This window comes from Lagenorhynchus albirostris, chromosome 13 (genome assembly GCF_949774975.1).
Source record: "Lagenorhynchus albirostris chromosome 13, mLagAlb1.1, whole genome shotgun sequence".
NCBI lineage: Eukaryota > Metazoa > Chordata > Mammalia > Artiodactyla > Delphinidae > Lagenorhynchus > Lagenorhynchus albirostris.
The window spans coordinates 42,994,114-43,021,827 of record NC_083107.1 but is presented as its reverse complement, the minus strand read 5'-3'; the positions used below and the strand labels follow the sequence as shown (position 1 = coordinate 43,021,827).

General features: G+C 36.7%; 1 protein-coding gene across 7 annotated transcripts; it reads right to left on the bottom strand.

Annotated features, from left to right (window-relative positions):
* Positions 1-1,205: 1,205 nt before the first annotated feature.
* MTIF2 (mitochondrial translational initiation factor 2) lies at positions 1,206-27,032 on the bottom strand. Of its 7 annotated transcripts, none has more exons than XM_060168773.1 (15): positions 26,967-26,987; positions 26,404-26,653; positions 24,869-25,094; positions 24,395-24,506; positions 18,504-18,675; positions 17,892-18,052; positions 16,812-16,988; positions 14,716-14,855; positions 8,623-8,747; positions 7,120-7,324; positions 6,508-6,760; positions 5,706-5,846; positions 3,925-4,089; positions 1,992-2,132; positions 1,206-1,423 (listed from the first exon to the last, which is right to left on the bottom strand). In XM_060168773.1, exons 3-15 carry the CDS (start codon positions 25,085-25,087, stop codon positions 1,251-1,253), a joined length of 2,184 nt encoding a protein of 727 aa, XP_060024756.1. In that variant the 5' UTR covers positions 25,088-25,094; positions 26,404-26,653; positions 26,967-26,987; the 3' UTR covers positions 1,206-1,250. The 7 variants fall into 7 exon arrangements, with proteins under 7 accessions (XP_060024756.1, XP_060024757.1, XP_060024759.1 ...); XM_060168774.1 differs by having other exon boundaries at positions 26,483-26,653; XM_060168776.1 differs by lacking the exon at positions 26,404-26,653 and having other exon boundaries at positions 26,967-27,002.
* Between the last annotated feature and the right edge of the window lie 682 nt (positions 27,033-27,714).

Here is a 27,714-nt window from a genome sequence, read left to right as displayed (position 1 = left end):
CTACTGTTTAAATGTTGAGTTTTATTTCAGTGATTTTAAAAGTGGGTTTTAAAGATCAAATTGATCGCACTATTTTCTTAGGTAACCTGTACTTGGCAGAATTATGTTGTATTTGATACCAGCTGTCTAGATACAGGTCAGTTTCTTTGTACCTCAGCAGTACTGACTTTTTTTTTTTTTTTTTGGCTGTACGCGGGCCTCTCACTGTTGTGGCCTCTCCCGTTGCGGAGTACAGGCTCCGGACGCGTGGGCTCAGCAGCCATGGCTCATGGGCCCACCTGCTCCACAGCTTGTGGGATCTTCCCGGACCGGGGCACAAACCAGTGTCCCCTGCATTGGCAGGTGGACTCTCAACCACTGCACCACCAGGGAAGCCCCCAGTACTGACATTTTTGACTGATAATTTTTGGTTGTAGGGACTTTGCTGTATATCACAGGGTGATGAACAGTATCCCTGGTCTGTACCCACTTGCTGCCAGTAGCACACTACCCCTCCCCACAACCAAAAGTATCCAGACATTGCCAAATGACCCCTAGGGGTGGGGAGGAACCTCCGCCACCCCCAGATTGAGAAACATTGGTTTGTGTGAATTGGTATTATAACCTTGCCTAAAAAGAAGCTACAATGTATTGACACTTGCTTCCTACAAAGGAAGTTTAAAGGCGGCAGAGCTCGCAAGTTACCAGTTAAAAAATTCATCTGCATATGGCTGATTCACTTTGTTTTACAACAGAAGCTAACAGTATTGTGAAGCAATTATACAACAATAAAGATGTGTTTAAAAAAAAAATCACCCAAAGTCCTTTAATGTTGAGTGTGAACTCCTCTTTGGAATTTTAAGTTCTGAGGTTTGCTCATTGGTACTGCTGACACTGAAAAATAATGGTTTCACAGTATTTGACTGGTACCATATTTTATCTATGGAGCGCAGTTCAGGGAGGCTTGCTTCTTGATATCAATGAACTAAAGTAAACACCTGAAGTTTATTAAACTGATTATTAGATTCACTGATACACCAATAATTAACAATTCCCTTTAGCCATATTCTTTCCCTACTCCAGGATTTCTAGTTGGACGCGTCCTTAAATAAGGTTTCCTAATTCTGTAGCATTTTGACAGTTAACACCTGTTAATGCTCGGCAGAACTTTCTGACCAGTAGTGAGTGGTGAATTATTACCTTTAGTAAGACGAAACTAGTTGCTCTGTAATAAAGCAAAACATTTAATTATTTACATTTTTAATACAATTTTAAAATCCTGGATCCCAAGAAGTCTTGGCTAGAACTTCCTTTTCTTCATAACAGACAATATCATCTCCCACTTTAAATTCTATCTTTTCTTCATCCAAACTAAGACCACAATCCATTCCAGTTTTGATGACTGAAATATCATCTTTATGGTGTTTCAGTGAGATTAATGAGCCTTAAAAAAGAAAAAAACTTATGGTTCATATAACTCAAATAAGTACCCAACAAGTGCAGTTGTAGTCTGGTGTTAAAAGGAAAAAATTACACTGAAATTCTTAGATTTTACAGTCCTGTCATGTTAAAAGATGGACGAAATACCAGGGAAACCAAAGAAAAATGAAGTTTGCTATAAACAAGATGTGATTTGTAGCGAAAAGTACTGTCTCCCTTTTCAAAGGTTAACACTTTACAGGGGATGGGGGTTATACTCAGGACTTGAATGAGTTACACCAGGATGAAGACGATGCAGGCACAAGCTTGTTAAGAAAGGATGAAAATACAATGATGTGGATCCAAGTGTAGGAGAGACATGGCTGGAAAGGTAGTTTGGGGCCAATTTTTAGAACCTTAGAAAGATTTGGGGACTAACAATCCTGGGAGAGTCATTAGGACTGGAGGCCAGATATGAGTTAGCAAGAAGTGGCCTGAACTAGGATTATGGGAGTGAAAGATTTCAGTTACCCAGGATCATCAGGTTTTGGTGACTGGATATGATATTATAGAAAGAGTTTTATGTTGCTTACCCTTCCAAATAACATGTCCATTACGTATTAATTTAAATTTTTTTTGTTTTTCTAACTGTCCCTTTTGGACTCTGCAGCCGGCCACAGGAACTTTTTTCTTCCCTTCTGTTATAGAGAAGGTAGCTAGTATAGAAGCCTCACCTTTAGGAAGAAGAGAACATTAAGTATACAGAAAACAAAAATTCTGAGAAATACATAATTTCTGACATTAGGCAGAGTAACAGTTAAAGGTGTGAGAAAAATTACAAACTCGTGCAAGAAAGTCCTAATTTTCTCTAACTCAACCAACTTTACTTTCCTGGCCAATATTAGAAATAAAAACATGAAAATCCTTGGGTATTCTTGGAAAAGAAAATCAACAAAACTACATGTGCTTACCAAAAGAATGAAAAATAAATGAAATGTTCACTTTTTTGGATGAATAAAATGCAATAGAAGATGCTATCAGTTGATAAGATTAGTATAATTCCTGTCTGCTCCATGAAAACCTGATTTTCAGTTGTCCCTCAATATATTTTCTTGAATGGACCATCCCTTGTTGCCTGATTTATTTTTAATCTCACCATGGGTAATTTATATACACTTAAGAGTACTAATTCTGTGAGTCAGCTTAATTTTTTTTTACTGACTGAAATTTAAAACAAATTCCAATAATGACACGGTACCACACACTATAATGTACCAGTTTTCTAGAATTAGTGTTATTTGGTGCTCTCACTTACCCCTGGAAACCCTCATATGACTCAGTTTTCCAAATTGCTCTTAGCACAAGAACATACAAATCTCTGTGTGATCATGTTAAGTAGGTCAGAAAAGCCTAAAATAAATCTGTACTGTGGACCAAAAATGCAAATACTGAGTCTCATCATGAGGAAACAGACAAATCCAAATTAAAGTACATTCAACAAAACCACTGGCCTATATACACGTCAAAAATGTCACGGTCAAAAGACTGAAGAACCTAATCTGTGATCCTGGACTGAGGGAAAAATATATATTTATAAAGTACATTATATAGGGACAATGAACAAAATTGGAACATGGACTGTGACTTAGATAAGAGTATTAACGTTCAATTTCCTGAGTTTGATACTTGTTGACTTAGATAAGAGTATTAATGTTCAATTTCCTGAGTTTGATACTTGTTCTGCAGTTTTATACGAGAACATCCTTGTGTTTAGGAAATGCAAATATTTACAGGCAAATGAACACAATATCTCAAATTTACTATCAAATGGCCCAGAAAAAAAATGTGTGTGTGTGTGTGTGTGTGTGTGTTTGAAGGGGGAGGACTAAAACAAATGGGGCAAAATGTAAACAACTGGTGAAGTGGGAGGGAGTTGCTTATACTTCTCCAGTAATTTTTCTGGAAATATAAAACTATCATCAAAATTAAAAGTTAGCCAAAAATATCCGGATGTGGGGAGGAAAGAGAAGAGATAAACTGATTCAGTCCATCTGAAATAAATTTAGCCGTTAAACTGGCCAAGGGATATGTTAGAAAAAAATATTTTTAAATGTTTAATATTTAAATGTAAATTTTCTTCTCATGGTGGATTTCTTTGCCAGCTGCTGGACAAAATCAATGGCTCCTTCCACAACACTGTTAATAATGTTTATGCCTCCCATCCCAGTCTACTCTGTATTACAATTAGTGGTTTATGTCTAACTAGAGGGCAAGTTCTTACTGCCTTATTTGCCTTTGTATCCTCACAGCCAAAAGCACAACACCTTGCAGAGGGCAGGTGTTTATAATTCATACGAAGTTACACTGAACCTTTATCTATAGTAGTCATTTTTTTCTAGAACACAGGATATGTGTTGGAACAGTGAACATATTTAAACAGCAAAATACATTTCCCTTAAACTTTGCTTTCAAGTGTTATTTACAGCAGGTTAGATACGAATGTTTAAACATTCAGTGAACACTCACCTAGTGTGTGCTCTTCCACAATGCAGGGCAATCTACTGCTCAGTTCCTCCTGCAAATCTTCAATAAGACGGTAAATGATTTTGTGAAGTTTAATTTTTACTCCTTTTTTTGCAGCCGACTGCTGGATAACATTGCCTGCATTCACATTGAAGCCGTATATAACACCTGGAAAGCATAAATACAATAAAGTAGCACAAATATTGCATTAAACAGTTTGTCTTCCAAGCAAAAACTCAAATCTAAATTTTTTGCTTCTATGTAAATTAAAAGTGAGTAGGAGAGGTAAATTCTTTAATTTTTTCTCATGAAAACTAGTTAATTTTTTAAATTAATGAAAGGATTTTATAAATTCTACTGTGGCTTATTAAACAAGGAAGATTTCTTTATGATTTTTAAATCCAATCATTTAAGGAACATTATTTTAAATGACCATTATGTGCAAGGCAATATGCTAAACGAAGCTTTCATACCAGAGAAATAAGAAAAAAATGATTAGAACTGAAATACTACATTATTTTAATAACAATTCTGTTATTAATTATAATCTTATAGTCTACAACTTTTGTTGTTTGCTTTTAGATATTCAGCTGGCCAAAAGATATTCAAAAAATACAGATGACCCTTGAGCAACACAGGTGTTAGGGGCACCAATCCTCCGTGTAGTTGAAAATCCGAGCATAATTTATGGTTGGCCCTCCATATAATTGCGGTTCCTCCACATCCGAGGAGTTAACCAACCTCGGATCTTGTAGTACACTGTAATATTTACTATTGAAAAAATCCACGTATAAGTGGATCCGCAGTTCAAACCCGTGTTGTTCAAGTGTCAACTGTAGTTACTTAATTGGTAAAGTTCAAGAGTTGTTTAAGAAATGAAGTTCCATGGAGCTGACCATTTTACCAAAGAACAAATAATGTATTTAACTGCAAATACGTTGGGGGTGTGAAAAAAAATTTATGCAAATGGCTTAATCAGGAGAAAAACAGAACCACCTTGAAAGTCTTATTATCATTAAGAAATCATTCAATGCATCATACTATCTGCATTAATAGAAAAGTCAGTGCCCATAAAATACTTTGAAATAACCAACATTATTGAAAACATCTTTTCAGTAGTAGAGGTAACATCTAATTCTAATCAAGTTAGGTCATGAAGTACCCCCTTCCTAAATGATTCATTAATCACTCAATAACACTGGTGCTTTGCCTAGATGTTAAACCTAGTTAAAGCGACAGTCATGCAGTCATGAGTCCCCTTTCCATGTATCGTAAGTTTGACTCACAAACAGTCCCCTTGTCTTCAAGGCATATAAAGCTAAAAAGAGCTTTTGATTTAAGAAAAATATAATTTGTAAAATTATAAGTAAACAAAAATAGGCAACCAAAAGTAAAAGATGAAGGAAAGTACTGAGTAGGCTGATTGCAGATTAAAGAGCATTCAAAAAGTCTAAATGAAAGAGAGAGAGAACCAAGCCTGGGTTGGGGGGGAACCTGGAAGTGGTGAGGAGGCAGTAATGGTACATTCAAGAAATACTACTGGGGCTTGAAATAGTTCCCCAAAGTTTCAGTACAACAATGACAGCCACAGTGGAGCTGTGGCTGCAATACTGCACATCCCATTTGCCCTCAATCACTAGCTGAGACTGAACTGCAACAGGAAGGGGGATACCGATGGGGGTAAAATGTCAGGTGTGACTAGCCCAGCAAGAAAAGACAGAAGCAAATGGTTCAGAGTATGCTCTAGGGAACACAGTTAAACAAACAGGAAATGGAATCCTCACCATGAAATGTTTCAGCAAGGTTAACATCATTTTCACTAATATCACCCACACCAGAATGTACTAACTCTAGTTCACACTCATGTGAAGCATCATAGGTATCCATAATGTTCAAAATGGCCTCTACGGAACCGTCAACATCACCTAAATGCAGCAAAAGTTTAAAATTATTGGTGATAGGAGTTAGAAATTAACAGACACAAAAATGACAATAATCTATTTAAAGCAATAATAGGAATAGCATTTACCACAAAATCCACTTTTCTTTAGGTTTAGCATTATAAATATCTACTTAACTGAATAAAGTATAAAGAACCAAATGTACATTTACAACAAAATCCACTAGATAAATGTTTACTAAGGAAATCTCCCCCAGTGAGGGGGTGGGCAAAAAGGGTGAAGAGGGTCAAAAGGTACAAACTTCCAGTTATAAAGTAAATATGTCATGGGAATATAATATGCAGCACGGTGACTATAGTTAATAACACTGCACTGCATATTTGAAAGTTGCTAAGAGAGTAGATATTAAAAATGCTCATCACAAGAAAAAAAAATTTTATAACTAAGGATGGTGACAGATGTTAACTAGACTTATTATGGTGATCATTTCACCATATATGCAAATACTGAATCATTATGAAACTAATATAATGTTACATGTCAAGTATATCTCAATTTTTTAAAAATCCCCCCCAAAATACTGAAATCATTTTGGCTTAAATTTAATGGCCCAAATTAATTGTGAGAATGACGAAATACATATATTCCTAAAATGAGATGTAAAGTAAAATCTTTTAAAAGTCACCTTTAATAATTATAGGAAGTACATTTGAATCTCCTCCTGCTTTTTCTTTTGGCTTTAAGGGTTGCTGCTGTTTTTTTATTTTGTACTTTATAAATGACCTCGCCTTCCAGTGCAAAGTGCCATACTTCTCGCGGGCTTTCCGATGTGCTTCTTGGTGTTCCTTTCGTTTTTCTTCTATTAATTCCAGATCCTCTTTATTTTTCTCCTGTTCTTGCTCATACTTCCTCCAGTGAACAACTTCACGTGCCCTTGGCTTTATAGGGGGAAAAAAAAAAAAGGGAATTATTTAACTAAATAGAAACCAGTAACTGCTGGTTTTTTCCTCCACTATGAAATTAGCCTAGCTCATATATGAAACCACTAATTTTAAAGTTTTAAGAAACTTACAAAACTTTTATATGGAGGCTTTGTGTAAATTTGAAATTATTTAAAAATCTTATCTCAAATTTTAAAAGCCAAATTTTACAGCCAAACTCTAAAATGACATCACTAGCCCCCCCTCACAGCCCGTTATAGTACTGAATTATTTATTACTTATTTGGTATAACATTATAGATTGATATTTTAAATCATTATATCATATCTACTGTAGAGGAATTAAGCTTGATATACCTCAGATTCTACTTCAAGAATTTCATCTCCTGCAGAAGGGAAGTCTCTCCAGCCTATAATTCCCACTGGCATGCTGGGACAGGCCTCATTGATTACTTTGTCATTTTCATCAAACATTAAGCGTACTTTTGCCCAACTCTTTCCAGCAACCAGAATGGAGCCTTTTCTCAAAGTTCCTCTTTGAATTATAGCTGTAGCAACAGGACTAATATGAAAATAAAAGTATATACTCTTAATGCCATAATCATGATGTAATGGCACTTTCTCAGTAAAGATATCTTTATGAGATTAAAAATATATAATTTGAACACACAGGGTTAATTCCACCACTTCTCAACTTCTCAAAACAGTTTTTCATACTATAAAGACATTTCTTCAAAATTACAAGCTAAATGTCCATCAATGGAAGAATGGATAAAGAACATGCAGTATATATGTATAATGGAATATTATAAAACCTTAAAAAAAGAAAATCCTGTCACATGCTAGAATACGGATGAACCTCCTGGACGAACATATGCTAAATGAAATAAGCCAGTCAAAAAGGACAATATTACATGATTCCACTCATATGAAGTATCTAAAGTAGTCAAAATCATGGAAACAACTACTGAAAGATAGCTGCCAAAGGCTGGGTGGAGGAGGGCGGGGAAATTAGTGCTTCATGGGTACAGAGTTTGTTTTGCAAGATGAAAAAGTTCTAGAGATCTGTTGCACAACAATATGAATATACTTAATACTACTAAACTGTACGTTTCAAAATGGTTAAGATGGTAAATTTAATATTATGCAATTTTTACAATTAAAGAAAAAAGAAAACAAAAAACATTTCTTGTAAGGTTATGGTAGTGAAGGGTGCAGACAGCTAAGTGTTCTGACAGAATCCTAATCTCCTTTCTATAATTTGTTAAGCAGTGAAAAGACCTCTTTTGCTAATAGGGAGGGAAATTAAAGAAGAGAACACTATTCCAACAATCTTACTATATATTAATGGGTAAGAACATAAAGAATTTAGAAACCCTAAAATGCAACAATTGCCATTTTATTCCAAGTTATGTTAGTCTATAAGGCTTTAGCAATTCAGTTAAGTCAGTGGGGAGAAAAAAAGATACCAAGCAAATTGAACTACTAAGTCACCTAAATATGACTACTAAATGTATACACATATTTGCTAAGATCTACTGATAACTGCACGTTTGTGTTCTGTGTGCCAGTGCAATAAAATACTTCTTATTTTTATTTAAAAAAAATATACATTTTTTGGCTGCACCGCAGTGGCATGCAGAACTTCCCCAACCAGGCGTCGAACCCGTGTCCCCTGCAGTGGAAGCGTGGAGTCTTAACCACTGGACTGCCAGGGAAATCCATATTTTTTAAAACAAATGCTTTGAAAATATTGTTCAGGGACTAACAATAATGTGCAATAAACATAAGATACTGTTATATAATCAAGTCACAAAAACAATGAAAATTATTAGAAAGCAACCATTTTAACAGACCTACCCTCTTCCTTTGTCTGTGAAAGATTCTATTACTGTTCCTTCAACTGGACCAGTAGGGTCTGCTTTCAAGTCTAACATTTCTGCAAGAGCAATTGTTGCCTCTGCCAAAGCCATCATGTTATTGCCCTTTAATAACAAAAAACCTGTTAATATACATTAATAACTAATATCTGTAAATGTAAATACCAGGATCAGAAAGCCAAATAATTCTCGACAGTTACACTTTTCTCTTTAAGCATTAAAAACATGAATTACACAATACTACGAGACTAGATATCGATTACAGGAAAAAAATCTGTAAAACATACAGACACATGGAGGCTAAACGATACACTACTTAATAACCAAGATATCACTGAAGAAATCAAAGAGGAAATAAAAAAATACCTAGAAACAAATGACAATGAAAACACGACAAACCAAAACCTATGGGATGCAGCAAAGCAGTTCTAAGAGGGAAGTTTATAGCAATACAATCTTACCTCAAGACACAAGAAACATCTCAAATAAACAACCTAACCTTACACCTAAAGAAACTAGAGAAAGAAGAACAAAAAAACCCCAAAGTTAGCAGAAGGAAAGAAACCATAAAGATCAGAAATAAATGAAAACGAAATGAAGGAAAAAATAGCAAAGATCAATAAAACTAAAAGCTGGTTTTTTGAGAAGATAAACAAAATTGATAAACCATTAGCCACCTCATCAAGAAAAAAAAGGAGAGGGCTTCCCTGGTGGCGCAGTGGTTGAGAGTCCGCCTGCTGATGCAGGGGACACGGGTTCGTGCACCAGTCCGCTAAGATCCCACATGCCATGGAGCAGCTGGGCCTGTGAGCCATGGCCGCTGAGCCGCACATCTGGAGCCTGTGCTCCGCAACAGGAGAGGCCACAAGAGTGAGAGGCCCGTGTACCGCCAAAAAAAAAAGACTCAAATCAATAGAATTAGAAATGAAAAAGCAGAAGAAAGAACTAACACTGCAGAAATACAAAGGATCATGAGAGATTACTATAAGCAACTATATGCCAATAAAATGGACAACCTGGAAGAAATGGACAAATTCTTAGAAATGCGCAACTTTCCAAGACTGAAACGGGAAGAAATAGAAAATATAAACAGACCAATCAAAAGCACTGAAATTGAGGCTGTGATTAAAAATCTTCCAAGAAACAAAAGCTCAGGATCATATGGCTTCACAGGCGAATTCTATCAAACATTTAGAGATGAACTAACTCCTATCCTTCTCAAACTCTTCCAAAATATAGCAGAGGGAGGAACACTCCCAAAATCATTCTACAAGGCCATCACCCTGATACCAAAACCAGACAAAGATGTTACAAAGAAAGAAAACTACAGGCCAATATCACTGATGAACATAGATGCAAAAATCCTCAACAAAATACTAGCAAACAGAATCCAACAGCACATTAAAAGGATCATACACCATGATCAAGTGGGGTTTATCCCAGGAATGCAAGGATTCTTCAATATACGCAAATCAATCAATGTGTTACACCATATTAACAAACTGAAGAAGAAAAACCATATGATCAACTCAATAGATGCAGACAAAGCTTTTGACAAAATTCAACACCCATTTAAGATAAAAACCTTCCAGAGGGTAGGCATAGAGGGAACTTTCCTCAACATAACAAAGGCCATATATGACAAACCCACAGCCAAAATCATCCTCAATGGTGAAAAACTGAAAGCATTTCCACTAAGATCAGGAACAAGACAAGGCTGCCCAGTCTCACTGCCATTATTCAACATAGTTTTGGAAGTTTTAGTCACAGCAATAGGAGAAGAAAAAGAAATAAAAGAAATCCAAATCGGAAAAGAAGAAGTAAAGCTGTCACTGTTTGCAGATGACATGATACTATACATAGAAAATCCTACAGATGCTACCAGAAAACTACTAGAGGTAATCAATGAATTTGGTAAAGTAGCAGGATACAAAATTAATGCACAGAAAATTCTTGAGTTCCTATACACTAATGATGAAAAATCTGAAAGAAAAATTAAGGAAACACTACCATTTACCACTGAAACAAAAAGAATAAAATAGCTAGGAATAAGCCTACTTAAGGAGATAAAAAACCTGTATGCAGAAAACTATAAGACACTGATGAAAGAAATTAAAGATGATACAAACAGATGGAGAGATATACCATGTTCTTGGATTGGAAGAATCAACATTGTGAAAATGACTCTACTACCCAAAGCAACCTACAGATTCAATGCAATCCCTATCAAACTACCAATGGCATTTTTCATAGAACTACAACAAAAAATTTCACAATTTGTATGGAAACACAAAAGACCCCGAATAGCCAAAGCAATCTTGAGAAAGAAAAATGGAGCTGGAGGTATCAGGCTCCCAGACTTCAGACTATACTACAAAGCTACAGTAATCAAGACAGTATGGCATTGGCACAAAAACATAAATACCGATCAATGGAACAGGATAGAAAGCCCAGAGATAAACCCACGCACAAATGGTCACCCTATCTTTGATAAAGGAGGCAAGAATATACAATGGAGAAAAGACAGCCTCTTCAATAAGTAGTACTGGGAAAACTGGACAGCTACCTGTAAAAGAATGAAATTAGAACACTCCCTAACACCATACACAAAAATAAACTCTAAATGGATTAAAGACCTAAATGTAATGCCAGACACTATACAACCCTTAGAGGAAAACATAGGCAGAACACTCTATGACATAAATCATAGCAAGATCCTTTTTGACTCACCTCCTAGAGAAATGGAAATAAAAACAAAAATAAACAAATGGGACTTAATGAAACTTAAAAGCTTTTGCACAGCTAGGGAAACCATAAACAAGATGAAAAGACAACCCTCAGAATGGGAGAAAATATTTGCAAATGAAGGAACTGACAAAGGATTAATCTCCAAAATTTACAAGCAGTTCATGCAGCTCAGTATCAAATAAACAAACAACCCAATCCAAAAATGGGCAGAAGACCTAAATAGACATTTCTCCAAGAAGATATACATATTGCCAACAAACACATGAAAGAATGCTCAACATCATTAATCATTAGAGAAACACAAGTCAAAACTACAATGAGGTATCACCTCACACCGGTCAGAATTGCCATCATCAAAAAATGTACAAGAATAAATGCTGGAGAGGATGTGGAGAAAAGGGAACCCTCTTGCACTGTTGGTGGGAATGTAAATTGATACAGCCACTATGGAGAACAGTATGGAGGTTCCTTAAAAAACTAAATGTAGAACTACCATATGACCCAGCAGTCCCACTACTGGGCATATACCCTGAGAAAACCATTGTTCAAAGAGTCATGTCCCACAATGTTCACTGCAGCTGTATTTACAATAGCCAGGACATGGAAGCAACCTAAGTGTCCACAGACAGATGAACAGATGAAGATGTGGCACAGTTACACAATGGAATATTACTCAGCCATAAAAAGAAACGAAACTGAGTTATTTGTAGTGAGGTGGATGGACCTAGAGTCTGTCATACAGAGTGAAGTAAGTCAGAAAGAGAAAAACAAATACCGTATGCTAACACATATATATGGAATCTAAAAAAAGAAAGAAAAAATGGTTATGAAGAACCTAGGGGCGGGACAGGAATAAAGATGCATACGTAGAAAACGGACTTGAGGATACGGGGAGGGGGAAGGGTAAGCTGGGACAAAGTAAGAGTGGCATGGACTTATATACACTACCAAATGTAAAACTGATAGCTAGTGGGAAGCTGCTGCATAGTACAGGGAGATCAGCTCAGTGCTTTGTGACCACCTAGAGGGCTGGGATAGGGAGGGTGGGAGGGAGATGCAAGAGGGAGGAGATATGGGGATATATGTATAGCTGATTCACTTTGTTATAAAGCAGAATGTAACACACCATTGTAAAGCAATTATACTCTAATAAAGATGTTTAAAAAAAAACCCAAAACATGAATTACCCTATTTGACAGGAGGAAAGAAGGGAGGGAGGAAGGGAGGGAGGGAAGAAGAGATAAGCAAGAAAATCTGACCCAGGGACTGATCTTGCAACGAACAGTGGCTATACATATATAGATAGATATTATATATACATAATATATATATTATCCATTTATCTATCTATCTATATATTTTTAAGAATATCTACTAGAGTCCGTTAATACCCTTTTTTTTTGCGGTACACGGGCCTCTCACTGTTGTGGCCTCTCCCGTTGCGGAGTACGCACAGGCCCAGCGGCCATGGCTCACGGGCCTAGCCGCTCCGCGGCATGTGGGATCTTCCCGGACCGGGGCACGAACCCACGTCCCCTGCATCGGCAGGCGGACTCTCAACCACTGTGCCACCAGGGAAGCCCTGTTAATACCCTTTTATAAACACATGCTCCTTTCACCCTCTGTCCTCCACCTGTCTCTACAATTGTGTTTTCTTCCTCTCACTTTCTTTACAGTGCTACATTACAATTGAAGTTCTATCCAATTGAACAAGCTTTCACTGATTTCATCTGATCCACTCAAGAATCCTGTAAAATAAGTAAATCAAACACTACTTACTCTTATTAAATAAATAAGGAGAAAAAGCACTGACTAGACCCAAACTATAACCTATACTCTGCAACTACCCAGCTGTACAACCTTGGAAAATCAGTTCACCTCCTGGATCACCTTTCCTCAACTGTAAAATGAAGGAGCTAGATTAGATGATTCTTTCACCTTTAATGATCTATGTCTACTATGCTTTCTAAGTCTCCAAGATCATGCAGCTGATTAACGGGTGATGGAACTGGAACTGATAGACAAGGGATTTTTCCATTCTCCATGTCAGCTAAGAGCTTGCTCACAATTGTTACAATATAAAGCAACAGAAACAACTGTAACAAAACAAACTAAACACTTTTCGTACCCATCTACTTATTCCTAGTATTTATTCCAATTTACAAAATGCTGCTCTGAAAAGTAGAGCTGGGGTTGTTTCTTTGCATGAAGAGTCCTCTATTCTTCATCAGAAAAGAAGGCCTCATCTTACTTCCCTGCCACTCTCTTACCTCCATTCTCAGGATTCATCTTTGCCATGCCTCCAAATTTGTCTAAGCAGCTTTACATCTATCTATCTACTCATCTAATATCTGGGCAGAAAAGGTGGTCATGTCTTCAAATGTTCTAATCTTGCCATCTGGTTTTCACATCGTAGTAACAATCAAGGTATAGTAGAAAGAAGACAAGTAAGGTGGCATTTTATGAGTTTCAGAGAAAAAGAGGCATAATTTTACTATTAACAGAGGCATAACTTCTAATCATCTTGGAGGTAACAAATTTAGGAAAAGTAAAGATAAAATGAGACTTAATTGGAGGAAGGTGGCCAAATAAAGTACAATTTCTTCATCGAATGATCAGAAGAAAAAAAGTCCATATTACGAGTAAACCATGGAATATGGTAAGAATGGACAAAAAAGGAAATTTTCACTTAGCAGCAACCTGTATAGGACAAGAGAATTGGAAAATGCTATCACAAAGCAGGTACTGAGCTTCCTTGGTGTATTTTATCCAGAAGAGAATAATTGGTAATTTAAAAGAAAATGGAATTCATCATAAATAACATTATAAAACTTACAGCAATTTAGTTCACAGAAACACTGAGTCAATCAATAACAAACTGAACCCAAATATTTCAACACTGTATTAGTAAAAAGTTTTATTTGTTTAAATTTCTCTTAAATGCCCCAAGACCTATTCTATAGCTTTTCACTTTAAAAACAAGCACTTTTTATTACCAACTGAGTTTCGTTTCTGCTTAAAAGTCTTTATCCTACTATTATCCTATCCCCACATCATTCACCACTTATTCTCCTCATTCTAAGTACCTTGTAGTAAGAAAAGAATAGGTAAACCTGACCCCTCTGGATTGATGACTAATCTTTCTGAGCCTAATTTCTAATCTGCTAAACTAGGATAATGATACCAGCTTCGCCTAGTTCTCAGAGAATTTTTAAACAACAACAGAAATTATGGATGTCAAAATGTTCTCTAGGTATAAGGCACTATGTGCATGATGTGTAGCACTCCCATCTGAACACACTGTCTCTGAGGTGCCCGCACTTACCGTGAGTGCAGAAACATGCACTGCTTGAACGTCGCCTCCATAATCCTCACATACCACATCATAAGCTAGCAGTTCTTTTTTCACTTTCTCAGGATCAGCCTCAGCTTTGTCACATTTGTTTATGGCAAGGACAATAGGAACTGAAAGAGACAGAGTTAAGAAGAGTGCATATGATGACACTTCAACTCCAGGTATTCACAATGAAAGATGCCAACGTTTTCTGGCCTTCTCTTGACCCAGTGGATGTATTTATCTAACAAAAGACCTAAAAAGACCCACTTTACACCCACCTACTCTGCTTTATACACATGAAGGATTCCAGATGAGAGATGTCAAAACTGCAATTATAAGATTCTGTATTAAGAATATGCAATTATGATTATTAAAAAACAAAAACAAAACACACAACAGTACTTAGGGTAGAGAAAGGACTATCCTTAAATCTGAAAGCAAGATCAGCAACTGCACTAGAGATAATCTCCAGAAAAAAAAAATCAAGAGAAGATTCTAATTCTAATACCACTAGATCATTTGCCTCTTCTTTCCAGGAGTTCCCTGTTAAAACCCAACATCTCACCCTGGGGTGAAACTACGTACCATTATTGTAAACTTTCTTTTAGGATTTACAGCAACTCTTTCTTCATACACACTTAGCTGAGTGACTGACACAAAGTAGATTCTCAATAAATGTTTACTTAATGAATGAACCAAATAATCTTATAATCTACTTGTCATTACTAAACATACCCTTTCATTAGAGAACTCACACAAAATTCTAGGAGATAGTTCTCTGATTGAGTTTCACCAACTCTGCAATTTTCTCAGGTATCAAAGGAATAGAAATTGAAAATAGACACGAAAGAGCTATGCAATCCACAGCCTATTATTATGAAAAAGTACATTCTATATCGATCAGCTGGACTTAACAGGCACCAAGAGAACAGGTACAGAAAGCATGATGTAAGGAATTCATCATATCTCAACCAACTGCTTTGGTACAGGGTCCCTGACAGATTTACCATTCTTATTTTTATTATATTCCCTAGGATCATTAAGAACATAGCCCATTCCACAAAGGTAGTTTTGAGGAATTAAAAAATAAAGAGAGGAACACAAGCTAGAAGACCGGATTCCAAATGCAGGCATGTTGCAAATTAACTGTAACTGGGGAAGTTCCTGCCACCCTCTGGGTCTTAGTTTTCATGTTGTGAGATGAAAAAAACACTGGACTAGATCAATGATTGTCAATCCTTTCTTTTTTTTCTTGCCAACAAACCTAGGGGAATATGATGCATTCCTTCAGGTACATTTTCTCAAGACAACAGTATTTTCTCAGTGGGTGTAGGGTCATATCACAATAAGAATGAATGTACAAAGTATGTGTGTGGGGTTTATTATTACAATTTTTTTTTCTTGGCCACACCACGTGGCTTGCAAGATCTTAGTTCCCCAACCAGGGATTGAACTCATGCCCTCGGCAGTGAAAGTGTGCAGTCCTAACCACTGGACTGCCAGGGAATTCCCTATTATTACAATTTTTAAATGGAGAAATAAGGGAGAATATAGCCAAGTATTTTCCAAAAGTTTCGATTTTATACCTTTGACCAAATAAGAACTTATTTAAAGCAGATGAGGGAAAAGTCTCTTTTAGAGAAGAATTCCAGATAATAAATGAATAAGGAATAACAATTAGAATATCACCACTTTGTAACTCCTAATGAATTGAGGTGATGGGTACATAGGGGTTCATTATTCTAGGCTTCCTTTTATAGCTGTTAAACATTAAAACGTTTTTTAAAAATTCATTTGAGACTGTTAAATTGTCACACCATGCCAAGTAAGTAAACAGTAGAGGAAGGAATATACTTGTGGTCACAAGTCCCAAGTTGAATCCTGCTATACTCTTCTTAGTAGTTAATGTCTTTGGGAAAACAATTCAACTTTCTTTGCACCTTACCTGTAGAACAGGTATAATAATTCTGGGATTGCCAGGAAGATTAAATGAGCGACATGTAAAAACAGCGACTTTGTAGTAGATCCTTTAAAAAAAAGAAAGCAACTTCCTTCCTGATACATGTAAGTCAGCCACACAGTACCTTGAGCATCTTTGGCATGCTGAATGGATTCTATGGTTTGTTTCATCACTCCATCATCTGCAGCTACAACCAATATGATAATGTCAGTGACCTGAGCACCTCTGGCTCTCATTGCTGAGAAAGCAGCATGTCCTGGAGTATCAAGAAAGGTTATCTTTTCCCCAGAAGGCAGAGAAACTGTGGAAACAGAAATCCAAGAACTCTAAGCACTCAAATATATACTTCATTAATATAAAGGAATATACATGACCTTATCAACACAATCAATAATTCTTCAAAATAATTTTATTCTTTCCATTAACCTTAATCAGAACAATGCATTTGGATCACTCCACAATGAAAAGTGATAACATACCAGTGAGACCTTTAGGGTTTTCTTTTCATGTAATAATTTCAAACTAAAACTCAACCTATTTCTAGAATATAACTATTTTCATAAATGTACCAACTGGAATATATTCTGGAGAAAAAACCAGACTGATAGTTGTCTAGGCAGCCACTCCTGCATTAGCAAACACCAGCTGCACAACTGTCTTGAGCAACAGAGGCAATTTAGTACACAGTTAGAAACTCAGGATTTGAGTTCAACAGCCTTGGGTTTAAATGCTGGCTTTACCACTTTACTAGCTGTGTACTTTGAGCAAGTAACTCACCCTAAACAAGCCTCAGCCTCCTTATATGTATGTAGGAATACTAATACCTACCTCATTATGTTGCGAAGATAAAAAAAGATAAAGCATATAAGGTGCTCAGAACAGTGCTGGGCACATGCTAGGCGTTCAGCAAATGACAGCTGTTACTCAATTATGAGTGGTAACATTATGACAACCTAGCATTGAAGAGTCTTAGGCTCATTAAACCAAACTAAGAATGAGCTAGAATACAAAAGGTATAACTTTCTTCTTATACACTGTACAAAATAACCTTTATTAACCACCAGCTCTACATTTCATCAAACCAATGGCTTTAGGCTTTAGCCTTTCTTTTACTTTAAATTCATATATTTCATACGGTGACACTATTTTAAGAAAATAATATGTGGGGTTCCCAAGCACATTGTAAGGTGATCTGTGTTCATACCAAGAAAGGCACCAATGTGCTGAGTGATGCCTCCAGCTTCCATTGCTGCCACTTGAGTTTTTCGCAGTTTGTCAAGTAACGTCGTTTTTCCATGATCAACATGGCCCATTATAGTAACAACTGGGGACCTTGGTATTAATAAAGCTGGATCTGCCTGGGGCCTACAATTAACAGCAAAGGAGTTTCATTTCTTAAATATCAGAAACACTTTATAGCCAGTGAACTGATCTGCAGTAATCTCTGTGAACTACCATTAACAATAAAACCCAACATTTAGCTTTGATTAGACATAACTATTTTCCTCTCTATACATACAATGACTTATAAAATAATAATGACTGCCCACCTACTGTAGGCATCTTCATAACAGTGAGCAAAACTGAAAAAAATTTTAAAATTCAGGATCAATATATACACTCAGCAAACTAAGAAAAATAACTCTTAGAGTTTTATAATATACTTTTTGATACTTTAAGCACTTTGAAGAAAAGTTTAACCTATACTCACACATCATTTTAATTGCAAAAGGAATTTTATGGCAAATGTTTCCATTAAAAAGTGTGAATAAAACAATGTGGTCTCCTTCCCCCAATTTATACAGTTAAGTTTTACCTTTTTACAGCATCTTTATTTTCTCTGACTTTGTCCTGTTTTAATTTGCTCCATTTTAACTTCATCCCTGACTTCTTTATCACTTCTTTGATCCAGACTTCATCTAAATGTGAGTGTGCTTCTAGTGAATCTATGTCAACAGCAGTGTTCAATAAAGATTCATATACACAATCTGGGTGAAAAAAGATAAAACCTTTTAGGATCACAAATTAAATGTTCCAGAAAGTGACCTCTATTGATAAACATCTATATAAACAATACACTCAATGAGAGGAATAACTATATAAGCTATCCGTTTCTCTAATGTTAACGAATCACAAAAAAGTTGAAAAGAAAATAATCTTTAAAATATGATACAGGGAGTTCCCTCGCAGCCCAGTGGTTAATACTTTGCCTACCAATGCAGGGAGCGCGGGTTCGATTCCTGGTCGGGGAGTTAAAATCCCACATGCTTCGAGGCCAAAAAACCAAAACATAAAACAGAAGCAACATTGTAACAAATCCAATAAAGACTTTAAAAATGGTCCACATCAAAAAAAAAGGAAAAAAATATGATACATTTATATTAATTGATATTTCTGCATATTCATAAATATTTGAATATTTACCATGTACCTTATGAACTACTTGAGCAATTAATAAAACATTAAATTGCATGTCGATTCTCATTATTCAAGGTAATTATGTTCTATAAACTCACTGGGAACAGTGAATTAGCAAATACTGAATCATTGCTCTGAAGGGAAATACAGGGTTACGTTCCTTCAGCCTCTGGTCACAACATTTTCATCAGCTATATCTTGTTTTATGTGTTTTTGTTTAAAGACATCTTATTCAATATATGTTGTTGATTCATTAACGTTATACTCACAGTCAACAGCACTATACTATAACTAATGCCTCAATAAAGCTTATCTAACACATGTATTTTCTCTGTAAGGCATATTACAGCCTTCTTGTAGTTAGTAACACTAAACAGCACTTCAGCACCATGCTGAGGGGCCATTTTAAACAGCGAAATCACCAAAAAAAAGCACAAAAATGAGAAAAACATGGCACTAAATAAACCACAAAAATGACACTTGTTTACAGTATGAGAGGAGAAAAGGCAGAGTGTTGCCTTGTTTGAACCTCAGCTAGTAATGCGTGATCAGGTCAGGCAACTCAAATTTTTCACCGCTCTGTGCATGTCCAGGAATGACTACAAAAGCATTTCAAGTATCAATTTTGGGGCTACAAATACATTTTAGGGAATTCGCCAATTCAGAATCCCCAAATAATAAGGATTGACTATATTTACATATGTATATACATAAATATATGCACACACACACATACAGTATCACAGAATACATGTACACACTATTTATGTATCTATTTAGGATGCCCAAAAAGTAGCAAAACATAGGAAAAATAATTACTTGTTGTTTTCATTTTATTTAATGTGCTTTAATTCCAGTCATATTTTCCTGTGGGTAATAAATAAAGTATCAGTGGTGATAATGAAATAACTAGTTTTATGCTTCCAGACTTTCAGTCACCCTATAAATATATATTTTGAGAGACAGATATAAAAGAAAGGCATCTTCAAACATGCAGAATATTACACTAAAAGAACTTCCTATTCAGTAGTGTGCTGGTAAATGTTTACTCTGAGGCGCCTAAAAAAAAGTCCTGATTTATAGCACTTCCCAATTTCCATGGTACAAATACCCGCCACTAGGGGTGCCCAACACCCTGTTAGGACCCAGGACGCACAGCAGGAAGTGAGCGGCTGGGGAGTGAGCAAAGCTTCATTTATATTTACAGCCGCTCCCCATGCTTGCATTACCACCTGAGCTGCGCCTCCTGTCAGACGAGCGGTGGCATTAGATTCTCATAGGAGCACGAACCCTATTGTATACTGCACATGCAAGGGATCTAGGCTGCAGGCTCCTTATGAGAATCTGATGCCTGATGGTCTGAGGTGGAGCTGAGGCAGTGATGCTAGCACTGGGGAGAGGCTGCAAATACAGATTATCATTAGCAGAGAGGTTTGACTACACAGAGACCATAATAAACCAACTGCTTGCAGACTCAATTCAAAACCCTATCAGTGAGTGGCAAGTGAAAACAAGCTCAGGACTCCCACTGATTCTGCATTATGGTGAGCTGTATAATTATTTCATTATATATTACAGTGTAATAATAATAGAAACAAAGTGCACAATAAATGCGCTTGAATCATCCTGAAACCATCATCCCCCCAACCTCACCCCCCGTCAGTGGAAAAATTGTCTTCCACAAAACCAGTCCCTGGTGCCAAAAAGGTTGGGGGCTGCTGTCCCCCACCATGTCTGACTTCAAGCCACCAATATGAAGTCACTGAATACAGAGATGAAAAGAGATGTGAAGCAGCACACTATTAAATAGTATTTCCACCATATAGGTACAATAAACGTAAATAACCTCAAGATCATAGATTAATAGTAAAATGCAGTAAAATAATTAAGAAGTGAAAATATTAATGAGTATTTATTTACCTCCATTTATGACTTAATTTTTTAAATGGTTGTGTTTACACCAGCTCACATAATTCCTTATAATTTAGCAATAGGCTCACAAACTGGTACAAGCCAGCCTCAGCACCTCACTGATCCTACTCCATAATAATGCCAAGAAATGCTTTCTTGTGTATTTCCCTACCACATTTTTCCCCAAGAAAACACATTTTAAATTAGGAGTATGGCACTATTGATACTATGTATAAAATAGACAACTAATGAGAACATACTCTATAGCACAGGGAAATCTACTTAAGGCACTGTGGTGCCCTAAATGGGAAGGAAATCCAAATAAGAGGGGATAAATGTATATGTATAGCTGATTCATTTTGCTGTACAGTAGAAACTAACACAGCATTATAAAGCAACTATGCTTCAATAAAAATTAACTTAAAAAAATAAAAATAATAATAAAACATAAATAAATTAGGAGTATGGGATTAACATATACACACTACTATATATAAAATAGATAATCAACAAGGACCTAATGTATAGCACAGGAAACTACTCAATATTCTGTAATAACCTATATGGGAAAAGAATGTGGAAAAGAATGGATATATGTATATGTATAACTGAATCACTATGCTGTACATCTGAAACTAACACAGCATTGTAGATCAATTATACTCTAATATAAAATAAAAATTAAATTAAAAAAAGAATGCTACAACATAAATTTCCTATATGGATATGCTCTCAGAAAACAATAAAACTCTAAACGTAAAAATTATAATGAGTTCAATTCTGTTTCTAATAATGCTAAAAATCCTTAATAATCCAGTAACTATAGTTTTCCAATATGTTATCCTAAACTTTTGAGAGGTAGCTTATACATAGGGATAATCTCTTTCCCTCTACATTAAATGCATATAGTATCAACATATTATTTTATCTTTATCCAAGACTTAAATATTTACATGTAGAAAAGTACCCAAAGCATTTTAACCAGAAATATTACATCAATCTTCTTTTTTGGCTGCACTGCACAGCTTGCAGGATCTTAGTTCCCCCACCAGGGATTGAACCCACACCCCTGGCAGTGAAAGCGCAGAGTCCTGACCACTGGACCGCCAGGGAATTCCCACATCAAGTTATTTTAACTGAGCCGGGGCAGGGGGGTTAGGATGTATGTACATTGCTAATATAGTAGTTAAAAATATTCACCATATGAAAACTATCTTAAATTCAGAAAAGGTATGATTATAATATTAAATAAGTTTCAAATAGATAACTTTTATTTAAATCATAGCAAATCAGTTTTGGATTTAGAGCACTGATCCACAGGATTAAACCTGTATTTTAATTATTCTATTTATTTGGTGATACAAAGGAATTATGGTTATGCGTGTGTGTGTTAATGTTTAAAAGAAAAGAATTATCATTTAGCAATATGTAAGTACTCATAGATTAAATGATATATTAATAATTGTTATCACTGGCTCATGTAAACATTATGCTTATCATTCCATTCTTTCTGCTTTCATATATATATATATGAAAAATGCCAATAATAAAAAGTTCTAAAAATCTAGTCTGTTATCAATATCATTTATAAAATCATATCAATACAGTTTTCCTTGGAAAAATTCTGAATGACATGGCCATGTCCATTTGTTCTCTTAAAGTTTTCTAGTTATAAAATGATTACATAATCCAATGCAAAGTTTAAAAAAACACAAGATAGAGTGCTAATTTTCTATTCTCTGTGAGGATGTACTGTCACAAATAGTGGTAACACTTTCAGGCAGGATACACATTAAAACTCTAGCTCTGCTGTGATTTACAAAATAACAATTCCTGAGAGAAAATTTGGTCTGTGAATAAGAGCATCTGCTCTGGAGCCATACTCCCTGGGTTCAAAATCCTGGCTCCACCACATAGTAGCTGTGAAATCCTGGGCAATTATTTATCCTCTCTATGCCTTGGTTTCTCAATCTATAAATGGGGATAATAATCATACCTGCTTCTAGAGAATTGTGAGAATTATATGAGTTAATACATATAAAGTATTGGTATACAGTAACAGCTCAATAAATATGTTAGTAGTAATTTTTTGCCAAGTCTGCTTCACTTGTTACTTTATTTTGCTACAATAATAAGCTATTTCTTGTTTACTAAATTTTAATGTCAGTTTATAATGAAAACGAAATGAAAATTTTGTTCCAACAATCCTAAATTGGTAATAAATACAGTAGTCCCTCAGTATCTGCAGGGGCATGGTTCCAGGACATCCCCTGAATACCAAAATACATGGACTTTATATATAAGTCCCTTATATAAAATGGCACAGTATTTGCATATAACCTACACACATCCACCCATATATTTTAAATCATCTTTAGACTACTTACAATAACTAATACAATGTAATGTTATAGAAACAGTCGCTGATGCATGACAAATTCAAGTTTTGCTTTCTGGAACTTTCTGGATTTTTTTTTCTTTTTTTTAATATTTCTGATTCACGGTTGGTAGAATCCACGGATGCAGAACCCTTGGATACAGCAGGCCAATTACAATTTTTATTGCATTTCTAATAAAAATGGTATTATGAAAAGTTGTAGTTATGGACTTCCCTGGTGGTGCAGTGGATAAGAATCCGCCGGGGACATGGGTTCAATCCCTGGTCCGGGAAGATCCCACATGCCGCAGAGCAACTAAGCCCATGCGCCACAACTACTGAGCCTGTGCTCTAGAGCCTGCAAGCCACAACTTCTGAGCCTGCGTGCCAAAACTACTGAAGCCCGTGTGCCTAGCACCCGTGCTCCGCAACAAGAGAAGCCACCGCAATGAGAAGCCCGCGCACCGCAACGAAGAGCAGCCCCTGCTCGCTGCAACTAGAGAAAGCCCACGAGCAGCAACAAACACCCGACTCAGCCAAAAATAAATAAATAAATTTATTAAGGAAAAAAAAGTGTTGTAGTTATTACTACAAATATTTTTCTGCTGGCACTACACTACAGAAATTGTCAAAATGAGTGCAATTAGAGAATTATAGAGAAACAAAAGGAAAGTAAATGAGTATAAATACGGTCCCTCAGTCCAAAAGCATTCTTTGGACTTATTCTAATAGCCCACGAGATTTCTGAGCAAGAAAGGTTAGTTCAAATTAAAAAAATCTTTTCCACTTTTATTAAAAGCAAAATCTTAGAGAACTAGATTTGGCAAAGAGCCAAGAAACTAATTAGGATTTGTCATCTAAAGTGAAAAATATTGGAATTACTTAACATCTTTTTAAACCACTAGTCTAATTTTCATCCTTGAATGCCTTAATCTCACTGCAAATAAAATACCAGGTATTCCACGTTTCCATATTTTTCCTTATAAAATTGTCTGGCTCACCTATGTCTTTTTCCATTGCTCTGGCCAGCTCCTCAACAGTCATTCCAATCCATACCTCCACCTCCTTTTTAGATTTTGTTGAAGATAACTGAGATTTCTGCGATTTTTTTTCCTATTAAATATTCAGAACACATAAAGAAGGAAGAAAAAACTTTGAGATTCTGGAATATCTACCACAGTCAGGGCTCCTATTTCTACCAACACTCCCATAAATTGTTAAACCTTAGACTAAAATTTAAAATCCTGATTCCTTAATTCACTGTTATACACTGATATAAATAAGCAAATTAATCAACATTACTAAACAACTGACTAGAACCTCCCTTCCTCACAAAGATTTATTGCCTGGAATGTAGCATTAAGGCATAAAGATTTCAAAAATGACAAAATACTCAAAATGGATTTCTACTCATGGCTCTAGGCACTTTTATCTCAGACCAAATAACAGAGAAACTCAGAGAAATCTAGAACTACCTTCTTTGTCACCAGAAGCCTATGTTGAGATAAAGCGGTCCTGATGAGCGCATGTGTCTGCCAGGGCTGGGGGTACAGCTGAGCTGTCCACACCAGGTAAGCAGATGAAAACACGTGCCTCCACTGTGCCAACATTCTTCTTTGATACAGGCTGTGCAGCTGCCTACAAATAGTGTGAAATCGTAGCAAGTTCTCCAACTTAAGTATCTTCTGGTTCATGTTTCTCCTAGGAAAAAAGTTTTCAAATACTATTTTGGTTAATATTGAAATCAAGTTAGTAAATATTAATTGGATATCTACTACACACAAAACACTGTGCTAGAGTTACAACAATGAGTAAAACTGGGTTCTCGCCCTGAAAGAGCTCACAGTCCAGAGAGATGGAATTCCGTACTAAGTACTCTCTAGATATTAACTAGAACTATTGTTAATGTTCCTACCATAATAACACTGAAATACAATAACAAACTTATAAGGGTTCTTTTTTCACTCCTGAAACATCAACTAACCAAATCACAACTATAGTCATTTTTTTTAAATGCAAATTTGCACTCATCAACTCTTTGCCAAACATTCTTTGGGAGGATGGGGGGAGATTATCACTAGTTTAATGTACAACTTCAAAACATGCTATATAAGGACTCATTATCTGCCTTCTATTAATCTCTCACTCCATCTCTTACGCTCTTATAGTTCCCTCACTCCTATCTCCCAAATTTTTGTTATTCTGTCTCACCTGTAATCTCCAACGTCTTCTAATCTTTGAAACTTTGCATATGCTCCCTCTACTTGGAACTGTCTTTCAACCCTAACATTTTCCCCTCTTCCCAACCACCCCCAAAAAAGATGCTTTAGAGTGGGAAGAAGGCACCCAATAAATATCTAATGAATAATGCCAATAAATACCTATTGAATAATGCCTTTTGAATATTACTCTTGGGACAAAAGAAGAGTTTACTGAGAGAAAACCACAACAGACCTCAACAGTGTAGCTCAGAACTCAGTAGTATAGTCTTTTCCTCCTTGAGTCTTCTATTTCTTCTGATCACAACACTGCATTTCTACAGCTTTGCTTTTCAGTGTTTAAGGGAAGGAGCAACTAAAATAACATAAGTACCAGTTTTCTCCTCAGCAGACATTCCATGAGCACCATCTTCCAGGCACTGCATCTGAGGTTGTTGATTCAAAGTTTAATAAGCAAGAGTCCCTTCCTTTGGGGTCCACTGTCTTTAAAATGTTCCAATATAATGATTCTTAAACACCTCAAGAATGGCACATTTAAAGAATCTTATTTAGGTACATTTCCCTGAACTAAGAAGTAAAGGGTGCTCAGGAAGCACAGAATTCCTTAGGGAAAAAAAAAATTTTTTAATGACTCTAAAACCAGATTTAACAAGGACACAGATTAATATAATGGGAGGAAAAGTCCTACACGGAGATTAACCAAAGCACAACTATTTCACTGACGCAGGGATTCGAAAAACACATTGGGGGTCAATAAACCAAATACCAAAACTGAAAGGAACCTTACTTGCTACTTATTCCAAGCCCCTCATTTTAAAGAAAAGGAAAATGGAGTCCAGAGAGGTCAAAAAGCCTTCTCCAATGTCATACCGCTAGTTAATGACAGTCAGGACTAGAAACCAGGCTTTCTGACTCCCAATTCGGTGTTCTTTCGCCGCTAGTATATATTCTTATCATGGAACCTGATAAAGGATGTTGGAAGTAATGTAGTTGCGCTGGTGAAAACGTCTGAATGAAACAGCTAGAAGCCTTGGGAGTTATCTGAAAGGTAAAAAGAAGTCACGGTAGAATGTCGGATCTAGGGTGGCTTCGCCTGGAACCCGAGCCCAAAAAGCCTTGGGCACAGGGGAGGTCGGGGCGTGGAGGACACCTGCCGCGGCGCGCGGGGAGAGCAAGCAGCCGGCCGCTTCTGGTTGGATAGCGCTTTCGTTATGCCGAAAGTAACAATCACGTATGGATTAAGTGCACAATGGAAAGCCTCCCGAATGCGCAATGCTTGTCATCTGTGCCGCTAACACTTTAGGCCAAACAATACACGCCACCCGGGACGACACGGCTAAGAGACCCCACTCACTTAGCTCCTACGTAGGGTCCAGGGCGCCGGAATTCTGACGCAGGGTAAAGATCACCTTCCGGACCCGGGAGGACTGTCAATAGGCTAGTCCGTCTCAAAAATGGTCCCCCGCGGGCTTCCGGTGCCGCCGGAAGCGGTTCTACCCGGAACTCAGAAGTCCGATTTCGGAACAGCCCTGTCGTCGCTGGTACAGTCGCAGGGTGTACCCGGGTGGCGTGTCAGCAGCGCGTTTCTGCAGAACCCTTCGCTTTCTAGAAAGTAGATTACTGCTACTCTGGGGCTGTGAGCGGCCTCGATGTGTACAACTCAAGGGAAAGTTAAACGGGGAAATGTGGGAGAAATTATAAGTCCTTAAAAGACATACTAACAAAAAGGGAAAAATGCAAGGGAACGTGGCGATAGACCCAGTTAGTACTGGGCGAGGAGCGCTTTCTTTTTCAAAAGTCACCTCGTGTGGGTGGCATTTAAAGCAATAAAGCTAGAGTGGGTTCCAATCCCAGCTCATCCCCACTTGTGTAGACTTGGGGACGTTATGTAAACTCTCTGTGCCTCCCCCCGCCCACCATTGTCTGGCCACCTAACTCATGGCCCTCCCCTTTTTATGTTTGTCTCCCCAGTGCCACCGCAAAGATGTGTAATCAGTGTTGTTGAATGACTAAATGGAAACCTCTGTCCTGAAAATCTTTTTAATGAACCTAAACACTCACACCCTTGAAAACTATTGAAGTGCATTTCAATTGCTATCGTT

Excerpts from the sequence above, each read along its gene's own strand:
- MTIF2 (XM_060168776.1), bottom strand. The coding sequence starts at position 25,087 with ATGAACCAGAAGATACTTAAGTTGGAGAACTTGCTACGATTTCACACT. Across the intron at positions 5,847-6,507 it reads ACTTCCTATAATTATTAAAG|GTGATGTTGACGGTTCCGTA; the intron begins GTGACTTTTAAA and ends TGCTGCATTTAG. Across the intron at positions 1,424-1,991 it reads TGGACATGTTATTTGGAAGG|GCTCATTAATCTCACTGAAA; the intron begins GTAAGCAACATA and ends TTCTTTTTTAAG.